Raw genomic sequence first — 12,069 nt, 5'->3', positions numbered from 1 at the left:
GAAAAATATACAAATCTACAATGAGCTTTTCAGTCTCCTTATCTCTCATGATAGAAACAATAAAGCTATTCAGATATATACTACAATGCTATAAAGTCTTTGTGTGTGGATGTGAGAAATAATAAGTCCAATAGACAGTTTATCACAGGGAACATCCTTGAAGCAATATCAATCCAGCATTGGATGAGTCCATGCCATATGAACTATCTCTGGCTTCTAGATACAGTACATGGCTTAATAATAAAATACACAGAAAACCAACTGATTATCTGTGTGTTTTATTATCAACCAGAGATCCTAGTACTGTACTGGCAGTGACTCGTAAAATTTCCATTAAATTTTAATGGAAATATTTATGACACCTACATCCTTAACTGACGGTAGGTACAAAAACATACAAAATCGAATATTTTAATATATTTGTGTTGTTATAGATAACATATATCTCTTTCTGACTAGAATTACATTGGCAGTTTGTTGCACAATATAAACTAACTCTCATACACTAATGCACAGAGAAATTTATGAATAAATTTCTAAAAATTATTAACAAATAAAAGGTCATAAACGATTCTGGTATTTTTACAAAATTTACATAAAAGAAAAACATGAATAAAGGTATGAACAGCTATGAAAAACATCATATCACATATTCCAAGTACCTATATTTAAAAATAAGCCTGACTACGTTCTATAATGGAATGCCGTCTAAAATTCAAGAACTAACGTAACCTACAGTACCTCACCTGCCAAAATCCACATCTATGAAATTCCTCTAAAACCGAAAGTGTAGTAATACAGTATAGACAAACATGAGCACATTGTGGTAGAGGAGAAATGGTAAATTCTAAGTTGGGAGAAATGCTAAATTCCAAATTCCAAGTTCCAAGTTAACTAAGATTGTCCATACTAACAGGGATCTTTGGAACTTGAAGCTAACCATAACTGAGCCATGGCTTAATGACATACTCTGATCTGTCAAATACAATGTGAATTTCATAAGATGTCCTCTAGCAAATGGACATCACTGGCAGTCAAAAAGGCAGTGGAGACTGACCCTACCAATCAAGCAACTGTATAAAACCGAGCATCTGGGTATTTTCAACTGTATTTCATATGAATGTATAAATATTTATGAAATGATTGACCTTGGATATAACTTTCCAGGAAAAATGGTCTCTGATAATTGCACAAGCAGATTGACATAACGAATAAATGAGTATTCGTACACTGTCTTAAGTGGATTTCAATTCACACATTGTCTTAAGTGGATTTCAATTCACACATTGTCTTAAGAGGATTTTACAATAAATTTTAAATTTTCATTTCACACAAATTTACATCTAAAATAACAGACATATATCACAGAATAAATCTTATTCTAATAATAAATTTCAGTCACCTGTATTATAAAATTACAAAGTGCTTGTTGTTCTATAAAGTGAACAGATTTACAATAATTGGTACATAAATTGTAAAGTGATGATGTAAAAAATTTAAAATATTTGCCCACAACATCACTTTGCTTAATTTAGAGGGGTACCGGCAAACATACATCACTCATTTGTAACTGTAACATCTCATGTAATCATAAATGCAAATCCAGATCATAGCCCAGATCTCATGCTGGCATAATGCCAGTCTTTTGTTATACAGATACACAAGTGACAGCTACACTTTCTTGCAATTGGATTCCAGTCTGTACGTCCTGAAACTGTGACTATTTAAAATATACATAATGCGCTGCTGCTCTCAAGCATAGCAGTGGCATATTTTGCCCGTCTCTTAAAATCCTTATTTGATTACAAGAACCCAATAACAAACATCAGTTAAGTTTCTCACTGTTTATCTGTATTGGAAAAGTGTTGAAGAACTGTAAGGGAAAACCTAGATTACAGTCCATACCTGACGCTGATAATCAACCCAGTCTTTTACCTTGTCCAAAGGATTTTTTGCTTTAGTTAAGGCCCGAACAGCTTCTTGAATCTTTAGCTCATTCTTGCGGAGGTATAGATTTGTGTCTTCCATCATCATTGACAGACGATTTTCTCCTATCTCATCAAGTCCAATCTCATCACTGAGATATGGATTGAAACGGAAATATACATTCCCTGGTAACAGGTCATGCATAGTTGTGTGAACACCTGCAGAGCACAAGAATTGATTAAGCTTTTTATACTTTTTCATAATGTGAAAATGTATATATCACAAATTTCATATTACAAATTATGAATTTCATAGTGAAAATTCACAAGTGCAAAATTAAATCTAAGGAATCCTCAAAAAAGTATAATCTAAAGCATTGGGCATATTTAATGAAAAAGAAATCACAACAACATATACCTTATCTCCTGACAGGCAACAATATGTTCAATTGCCCTTAAATATGTCTAGTTAAAATGCAAAGTTTGCCAGAAAAAGTTAGTACTATGGATCTCTAGTTTTCATACTACTGTACTGTAATTATTACAGCAGGCTATTCAACTCAACTACTGGTACCAGTACCCATTCTTTGCAAGCTAAACATTAATAGTAATACTCGGGGGTTTCCAGTCATTTCTTTTTGTTTGTGCTATTCTCAAGACTCTCATCACACAAATCTCGTCAATAGTTGTAGTTTTGCATGTGACCAAGACCAATCAAGAATGAAGGAAGATTATGCGAAACCAATGGATTTTCAACACACTGCTGGATTGTTCACAAAAAATGCCATGTAGCTCTGAGAAAAATCAGATTCAGACCACAATGTCTATTTAAGTGAGCTCAAGAATATGAAGATTATTAAGTACCATATATGCTGGCGAACAAGGCAACCTTTTAACCTTAAAAAATCTCCCCCAAAATGGGGGGGTCATCTTATATGCCAAGTATAAAAAGTACACCTTAAACCCTGCCAAGATTTTTAATGATATGCTAACCCCTGAAGTGTCGATAGTTGTGATGGTAATTACCATAGTTAGACATTAGGATGAGCAAGCTTCCACTTTGTTGCTAGCTTTGTCAAATTTACCATTATTATAAGACAATAATATTAGACAATTTTGTAATGAATATTTATTATACAATGCCATTTTAATATTGATAAACAATTTGAAGTTACGGAGAGGGTAAAGTGGGATAGTCTAACTTTCTTATTTACAAAACATAGCCATGTTCATAGTTCCCAGTCATGCTCGACTTACCAGCCTTGTTCACTAAAGGCCAATATTTCCTTGGTAGTATTTTACAGTCAAACTATAGGGTTTTGTGACATCGATAGTTCCCCAGTTATCCTGGATATCGGGGTTCTTTCAAATTTTGAAGGAATACATTCATGTTTATCTATTTCCAACGGATATTACTCTGCCAATAGTGACGTCACAGATATTGAACATTTGTCATGATGTTTATATTTTTCATAAGGGAATACAAAAGTATTTTTTTGTACTGTAATTGTGAGCATTGCCAAATATTTTAAAATCTTGAAGATACTGATTTTACAAATTTTTAGTATGATAATTTCAATAATTATTGATTTTACTTATGTACCAACTAATTTAGGGCCGTTTTATAAGGCGAACATGCCTCTAAACCTACAATTTTACATGAAAAATGGGGGGCCATCTTATACGCCAAGTCACGTTATACACTGGCATATACGGTAATTCAACCAGACCGCTGAGTAAGAATATGCAAATCAATGATTTGTACTTTCAAACACCAACAAAGAGTATCTAAATACTCTACATACCTTCGGTATCTGTAGCACTATTAACCACAGTCCTAATTCTAGTGGCCCAGTTGAAAGTTGACGAATCATTTATCATTGCAATTGGTTCATGACGACCAGTGCCAACGGACACAACACACTGCAAATCAACATCAGGCCATAACTGCTTAGCTTCATGTAAAGCTATAGCAGTGGGATTGTTAACAAATATACCTCCATCCTGCAAAAGAACACAAGTCGTTTTAATAGAGGTGCAGAATAGTGCAACAGGAAGCACAATTTTCCACTGTTTACATTTAATACACTTTGCTCCATGCTGCATTCTGAAATGCTACCTTTGAAATAACAATGTACTTTGTTTTAATATAAATATTTACTGTTATCCATTATCAACTACATGTAAACTGGCTATTGACAACCACTGGATAAACACTATGAACTGGAAGCATTACATACAAAAACATTATGGAAATCTTCACATTATATCCCTTTGTCAATACGCTACTTATACTGCACAGTTCCTGACAAATAGTCATGTCTAAAACAGAAGTGAACACATATTGAGAGAGAGAGAGAGAGAGAGAGAGAGAGAGAGAGAGAGAGAGAAGAGAAAGAGAGAGAGAGAGAGAGAGCACTGAATATATTCCTCCGTACGACAGCCCTTGAATGAAATCAAATGAGCAAATTCTCAACACTTGGTCACTGCTATTAATCCTATCCCCATTCCTAATCAACCAATCTGCACACTTTCTCAAGCATTACATTTAACAAGAAAATTCTCTCTCTCTACCATCTATACCATCTAACTGCAAAATTCAATTTCAATCTGTCTGACTGCAATTCCATCACTTATATGCAGTACATGTATTCTTATCTTCATGTTATCTGTACGTCCCCAGGTAATGCACTCTTTTGCTTCATAGACTGAAGAAGATTGGTACTTAATCAGCATACTGTAATACCCAACCCAGAATCTTTCTGCACTTCTTAAATTATTAGACGTAAAAAATCATTTATAATCAAACCAAATATGACTTTGTCTCTTACCAAGAAAATAAGATCACCGATTTTGAATTCCGAGAAATATCCAGGTGCCGCGGCAGACGCCCTAACAGCTTCCCATAACTGCGGTTGCGATGAACCCTGGTAATGGCTGGAGACTCTGTACGGAAGGTTGTAATTACGGAAGAGGTAAGCCTGTACTTTGTTTGTATTTGCTGAGGTCGCAACAAGACACAGCTGCAAAACAAAGTAAAGCATGAGAAAAGTGAACCCTCACTCTATCTAGGGTTATGTACAAAATAAGCATGTGTAAATAAAACAAACTGCCCACAATGTGACATCTTGAAACACCTGGTATATAGAGAGTGACATGTCTTACCTTACAAGCATCCACATCTCTTGCAGTCTCAATAAGCGATATTTCTCCCATATTTGCTTTCAGAATATTTGTCCAGGCATCAGAATCGTAATAAGAACTCTTCATAAAAAGCCCTTTAGCACCTTGAAACGTTGTCTGAGTAAATATTTGTGTGCTTAATTTACGATATAATTTTTCACATTCGTCTATCGATTGTTGATGAGCACCTGCAAAGTAAAGGTGTAAGTCATGCAAGACGTAAACACTCAACTAGAAATAAATAGGTTACTCTGGTATCTTTTCTACATTACCTTTCAGTGCTCAGCAGGATTATACAGTTGTTTTGAATACATGTACAAAAAGTTTCTTTAATGCCTACACAGTACACCTTAAAAAATCACTGAGACTGAGTTGTCAGCACTTTTCCATGACCTTTAGCCTGTACTGTACTACAGCCTAACATAATTACCAAGACACAACACAAAATTTGCAATATGATTCTCTAGCAAAACTATCTTGGATTACAATGTACTGCAAAGCTGACTCTGATAACTGCTTTTGTAATGTTTAACAATTAACAAAGTCATGCAAAACATAAATTGGCATTATAAGAAACAGCAGCAATACATGAGCCTCACATTAGGATTGTTCCAAATCACAAAAGGTCTTATGTACACAGTTACATATGGCACAAACAAAGGCAAATTAACGAGAGGCATCGTCTTTGAGTTAATTTCCTGAAATTCAGAAAACTAAAAATCAGCTACAGAATCATGTACAACTAATTCAATAAAAGCTTCTAATATGGTAGACTGATAAGGTACGACACAACACAATACTCACCAATTAAAACGGCAAGAATGGCCCCTGTTGACACCCCACAGATATAATCGAAAAGTTCGTGAATTGGCTGTCCTGCCTCTTCTTCAATTCTTCTAAGTACTTCTATAGCTACCAAGCCCCTGCAAAATATATGAACAGCAGTAAGAACTGTTGGCAATATCTAAAATATTTCAGATATTGTCAACATTCCATTACATATGATTAAGGTTACCTACCTAAATGACACTATGAAACAATTTGTAATCATAAAGGCTTCTATGAAGTACCCCCTTCGTTAGAAATCCCTCAATCTGTACCACTTGAATCACTTTAGTGAACAGGCCTTTAATTCAAGGTCAGTTCCACAGTAATATACAATAATTTCCGCTCAGTAAAATTTAAATCTTGTCTCTAAAAATTACTTTAAGAGTGTGCATATGCACGTATGTACTCTAAGCAGAACAATGAATCATTCTACAAGGGGGGAATAGTTATTACTGAAAATTCCAAACAGACTTCCTTCAGCCAAGGAATTGAACAAAAGCCCACAAATTCCATTAATAAAAATGAGCGAATTACAAAACAGTCCTGCAAAGATAACAACTTAATTATAAAAATCTACATGCAAATGAACTCTATGACTCTACTGTAGGTACTTGAAATCTCAGGTGCTTAGGACTTTTACAAGCAGAGTAAAAGTTCACATTACGCTTACCTTACACCTCCTCCGTCTATTGTAAGCAGCCGTATACCGTGACCAGAAACAGGTGGGGTGTACCCTAACAAGGCAAGTGCCTCTCGGGCTTCATACTCAACGTAACGGTCCTCTGTTCTTTCTAGTATTCTTAAAAGTTTTGATATACCCCCTTGCTGAAAATGGACACAGCATGTTAAAGAGTCATCTTTCCAGTATGGTAATTTCTCATTCCAAATGATCATCTATTTCTGTAATATAGAAAACTATAACAGAAATTATTTTACAGATAAGCTGCATTGGTAACATAAATACTTACCTTTACAGCAACGCCCTTAGCCTGAGGAAAATCCCGTATGTGTTTACACAGTGACTCGAGTTTTCTTAGACGACCTGCTTCCGTTAAATGATCCCCTATACCTTTAACCAAGAACCGCGTTCTGGCATCTATGCTAGACTGAAAATAGAAGGAAGTAATTAACACATGGAAATGTTTTTACTTCAGACTGTATCGCAACGCAATGTAAGTCTTATATTCTATCATATGCTCATATATGAAGTCTTTTATGAAAGGAGATATTTTTAATGCACTTACGGCAAATTTACATCAGAAAAAAGATGCTTTAAATGAGACTAATTGCAAACTACACTTTTTAAATCACAAGAAATATTACATGCAACTATCAATACGCTCCACTTTTTAAATCAGAATCAGTCTTCAACTTTATCCCATGAATTACAAAACCTATGAATTAAGAGTGCCAACTGTACTTCAAAAACACACTTCACACAATCACTACCTTGGAAATTCTGCCTTTTTGTACTTTCCACTTGGGAATGCTCTTCTGTTCGACAGGGGGTTCGTTATTTTTTGAAAAATGGAGACGTATTTGTGAAAAGTATAAGGGGATATACGAACTAACAGCACCCAGAACTCTTTGCAATTCTGTGATGCTTCCACTTGGTGAGTCTGAAAAAATATAAAAAAGAATATATATTTGCATGAGACAAACCAAACAACAAAGAATGCCTTCAATGAATGCTACTGAAAAATAGTAAAAAACTAATGTCTGCTCATCCAGGCTTCATGAAAGAAGAGTTAGGCTACATTTTGAAGAAAAAATTTGTTGTAACTGATAGGTGGATTACATTAAAAATCATGATCAGCAATCCAAAAAATGCCATCACAAAGGAAGCACAACCACCATTATTCTTACACAAACCTCTTAAAACCTAGTAGTGAATGCAATACTGACTTCTCTGAACCCTGAAATTATTCAAAAGGTAAAAATTTGACAAAGAATAAACTAAAAGGTCTGACAACAAGAAGTATTGCCAAAACTAATTCTCCCTATTATATCCCTCCTTATCTGCGGTAGTATCATCTCTTGTCCTTTTTAGTCAGCAGTGTGTCATGTGAAGACATCTGTGAGCAGTATCAAAAGACACTTAGCAACATTCATTCAACACCAGATGTATTGCTTTCGGCAATTTGCTTATCATCTTGAATCATATGAATGCCGTGTTCTCTCAGAATTGCGTGTTACAGCATAATTGCCTAATAAAAAGCTGAAGTTTGTGAGCATATTCAGAAAAAAGCAAAGGAAATGGAAGAAAAGTAAAACAAAGCAACATAACTAAGGCCCAAAGGGATACTTTAGAGGGCATATTTTACTGATCTAATAAGGCAGACTGCAAGTAACTGTTAAATACTACAGTTAAGAAATTGAAAGCCTTTCTTTCAAGATGGCCTGTATGAGCCATTTTCAGGAAAATTAACTGACTACTGCATTTCATATGAAGAAAAATAAAACATGGTCAAAACAATACAGCAATGCTCAAGTTAATCAATTTCAAAAGATTATTAATTTAAGTAAAATAAAATATAAAGCCAAAAAACATATTCTAGTACAAACCTTCAACCTTCACAACATCTTCATTTTTGGTTCCTGAGTTTTGAGGTGGATTTCCCGTACACTGCACCCTATCATGGGGGTTCACCTGAGATTGAAAAGATTCTGATGCTTCAAAAGCTTTTGGAGCTGCCTTCGGTACAGCACCTAATGCAGGTGTTATTCGCTGAAGGTAATCACGAAGGCCAGCAAGTATTCGCCACTGAGCGAGGCTGCTACCACTTGATGCCATGCCTCTGTAACCCACATGAATACAATTAGTCAATAATTTCCACAAAATTATGCACAAAAATCATGAGTATAACCTAGTACATTGCTGTTCAACAATTTTAAAATAAAAACATCGGTATTCTACAATATTAAACAATATAAATTCAAGTCTCAATGTCAAAAGAAAGACTACTTGGTCATCTCAAGAAACGAGCTCTCTTCACTGTCACGGATACTCATGAGGACTGTCAGCTACAGTAAGGCGGTAAATGAAAATGTCACCATATTAATGGGACGACAACCACAAATCCCACCCAGACATATCAAATTAACACTTATGCAATGCCTGAGATAAAAGCAGGCAAAGATGAAATGACAATGCTACAAGTCTGCCTTATGAGCTTTAATTATATTGATGACAAGCTTACAATACAGTAGCTCCCATTGTTTTCTAGCATTTCTAAAGTTTGTCTTATCTCAAATTACAGTCTGCCTTTCAGAAAATAAAAAGGTGCTCACCACCATTTAGCTCAATGAAGTTTGAACATTCCCAAGTTTTACTACATCCTGTTTGTAAATATGTTTGTAATAATATAAAAAACGCAAATGTATGGTACCAGTGTTGAGATTCTTCAAAAAGTTTCATTCCAGTCATTTTACTTACTCAGCCACTTGTGCATGTTGAAAACTTTTCCCAAAAAACTAAACAATTATTTGATAATTTAAAGAAGATTATTATATATACAATATACTTTTAATTTTGAATTAAATATGTTATGATGGTTTTTTATGTGATTTTGGTGAATCACATTTATTTCTGACACAAATGCTTATTTAGTTTTTAAGGTACTAATTCCTTTTCTAACAAAGATGCAGGGGGCAAAAGCAGGAGCCACACTTTTGGTGAAAGATTGGGTTCAGATGGTCTGTCAGGTTACTGCATATTTTTTTTTTTTTACTTGTTTTGGTTCTTCTCCCCCAAAAACCCTGGTTCCTACTGTGATTCCCCCTTTACTGTTAAATATCATGGGTTTTCCTGGGTTAACAAAGAACTTGCAGTGGAAGTGGATGTCCCTTTGATTAAAATTAATTTTCTGAACTCAAAACCATATACCAACACTAATACTTATTTTGACTGTACTCTTCAACTATTTCTTCTTACAACATTAAAATTGAGTTTGTGTTTTTCATCTATGCAGCAATCTTTGGAACCAAATAACAATACATATAGGCAGTGAGTCAGTTTATGTTTTAAAGTTATTCTTAATATGTGCCACATGTTCAATCAGCCTAATGCTCTTTTATGTCTGTACCTAGGCCTATTGGTTTTCCCATTTACATTATTTGGTGCAAAATATTATGCCCATTTACAGCTGCAATAAGCAGTCCTGTGCCATGTATTTGAGTATATTCTTTACTTTCTGTTTGCTGCATAATACCATTCATTCTTTTTTTTTTAATTGCCCACCTGTGCATGTGTGATGGCAATATTATGCTAGTTTAGAGGTTTTTTTTCACTTTTGAAATGAAATCCTTCAGTGGACAAGTATCACGCAACTTGTATCAAACCTATACTATTTCTTGGTGCCTGAATCTATGAAATGATGTAGCCTATGCAACATCATGAAGCAAGCTTTCATTTATAGCTTTCAACACAACATTCCCTTTAAAACTGGTAAAATAAGGTTTTACAACAGTTACTGATGTGAATCTAACAAGTTTAGATTATTCTGTAGTATAAATGAGTGGTTAACTCATTTACGACTCCACATCTAAATTTAAGTTACTTTATATCCCTACTTTTTAACAGCATAATTTTTTCCCTTTCACAATTGTAAACCTAGGCTAGCCTATTATGGTTCCTAAATAATAATTCGTCCACTTTATGTTCCCTTTCCACAACAGACTAAGCTAGAACGGTTCCAGGATACCAGAATAACAATATTTTCTTTAGGGCTGCCCAAACTACGTTAACCTATCGTACCCCATATTGTATATCGAACATTTAAAGTGACGTAGCCTAAAAACAGAGCGAGAATTAAGAAAAGGCACTTAAAGATCCCATGGATTACTCATGTTACCGAAATTTTAGACAACGGTACATACTGATTTCGACAGGTAAGTTACTCACCTTGGCACCTTCCGACAAAGGAATGAATCAACAAAACCAACCGAATAAATTAAAAAAAATTCCTTTCACTTCACGGTCGAAAATCTCTCGATAATTCAGACTTATTTCTTCAATAAATTATCAAACCACACATCCTAAAAGGTCATCTCGATTGCCCGGTGACACCTTCTTCGCCACTGAGCCCCATACTACTGAGGATATAATGTATATTTCCTCCCGGGTACACCTTGGCACTGTTTACAAATACGCAGCTCCTCGTGTGTCGTCATCGGACGATAGCGTTCTCGACCAATCACGAGCCACCTGTCAAAGCCAGAGGCGACGCTGATTGGTCGGTGGGCCTCACACGCCCCGTCATGGCCTTGTGACGTCATGTTCGTCATCCTCTTCTTCTTCTTCTTCTTAGCTTTGATCCGTTTGTATACGTTCCTTTTCTATTGTACGCAATCCCTGATGCGTAAGGTGTTTTATGCGTGTATAAATTATGGAAAACACTAATAACTATTAGTGACACATTCTAAGTCTCGAATTACAGTAGAACTTGCGTTATGCTTGCAGTGTTTCGGAAGGAGAAAAGATAGCTGAGGTTAAGCTCATTCTTTCTGACATATAAGGATATAATACTCACGGAAGAAAGACTCTGCCAGTATGCGTTACCTTATTTGTAAGATTTTTTTATATTTGTATTTACTTACTAGAATATATATATATATATATATATATATATATATATATATATATATATATATATATATATATATATATATGTGTGTGTGTGTGTGTGTGTGCTATGACACTCACCACTCACCTTACAGCAGGAGTACCTGTCGAGGACGGAACAACATGGGGACGTTCCTTAAAAAAAAACTCTTGTCCAAAGTAGTAACTTATGCATCTGGTGGTTAGTCAACTGTACTGCGGCGCAGCTATGGTCGAAATAGAACTGTAGCAGAGGGTGAGAAGTATAATACCATCCGGAGCTTATTCTATAGGTCTATGTTGAAAAGACAGCATATACCCAGTTCCAAGTAGAGGACGACGGCTTCTTGTTAACTACAAGTCAGCCGATTTCACTGATTTCCTTTACTAATTTTGAGGAGATTACCATAAGACTGCAGTCGTTTAATCTTATCGTCCCATGAATGATTACGGAGAATTCCTTTTAAGATTATGATAACGATCCCTCTTATCTCGTAAATGACATTTTTATTCTACGCCTCTCAAGATAGT

At 35.1% G+C, this 12,069-nt stretch overlaps 1 protein-coding gene across 2 annotated transcripts; it reads right to left on the bottom strand.

The window, feature by feature from the left end:
• Positions 1-402: 402 nt before the first annotated feature.
• On the bottom strand, positions 403-11,782 carry LOC136854518 (calcium-independent phospholipase A2-gamma-like). 2 transcript variants are annotated; one of them, XM_067130856.1, is made up of 10 exons: positions 11,648-11,782; positions 8,502-8,734; positions 7,386-7,555; positions 6,905-7,042; positions 6,607-6,761; positions 5,913-6,031; positions 5,091-5,296; positions 4,757-4,948; positions 3,731-3,929; positions 403-2,144 (listed from the first exon to the last, which is right to left on the bottom strand). In XM_067130856.1, exons 2-10 carry the CDS (start codon positions 8,728-8,730, stop codon positions 1,888-1,890), a joined length of 1,665 nt encoding a protein of 554 aa, XP_066986957.1. In that variant the 5' UTR covers positions 8,731-8,734; positions 11,648-11,782; the 3' UTR covers positions 403-1,887. The 2 variants fall into 2 exon arrangements, with proteins under 2 accessions (XP_066986957.1, XP_066986956.1); XM_067130855.1 differs by lacking the exon at positions 11,648-11,782 and adding an exon at positions 10,840-11,119.
• Positions 11,783-12,069: the final 287 nt, after the last annotated feature.

The sequence above is a fragment of the Macrobrachium rosenbergii genome, chromosome 29, assembly GCF_040412425.1.
Source record: "Macrobrachium rosenbergii isolate ZJJX-2024 chromosome 29, ASM4041242v1, whole genome shotgun sequence".
In the NCBI taxonomy this organism is placed as follows: Eukaryota; Metazoa; Arthropoda; class Malacostraca; order Decapoda; family Palaemonidae; genus Macrobrachium; species Macrobrachium rosenbergii.
The sequence above is the reverse complement of the archived record's forward strand: the minus strand, read 5'-3'. Positions and strand labels throughout refer to the sequence as shown.

Excerpts from the sequence above, each read along its gene's own strand:
- LOC136854518 (XM_067130856.1), bottom strand. The coding sequence starts at position 8,730 with ATGGCATCAAGTGGTAGCAGCCTCGCTCAGTGGCGAATACTTGCTGGC. Across the intron at positions 7,043-7,385 it reads AAAAAGGCAGAATTTCCAAG|TCTAGCATAGATGCCAGAAC; the intron begins GTAGTGATTGTG and ends TTCTATTTTCAG. Across the intron at positions 6,032-6,606 it reads ATAGACGGAGGAGGTGTAAG|GGGCTTGGTAGCTATAGAAG; the intron begins GTAAGCGTAATG and ends TATATTTTGCAG.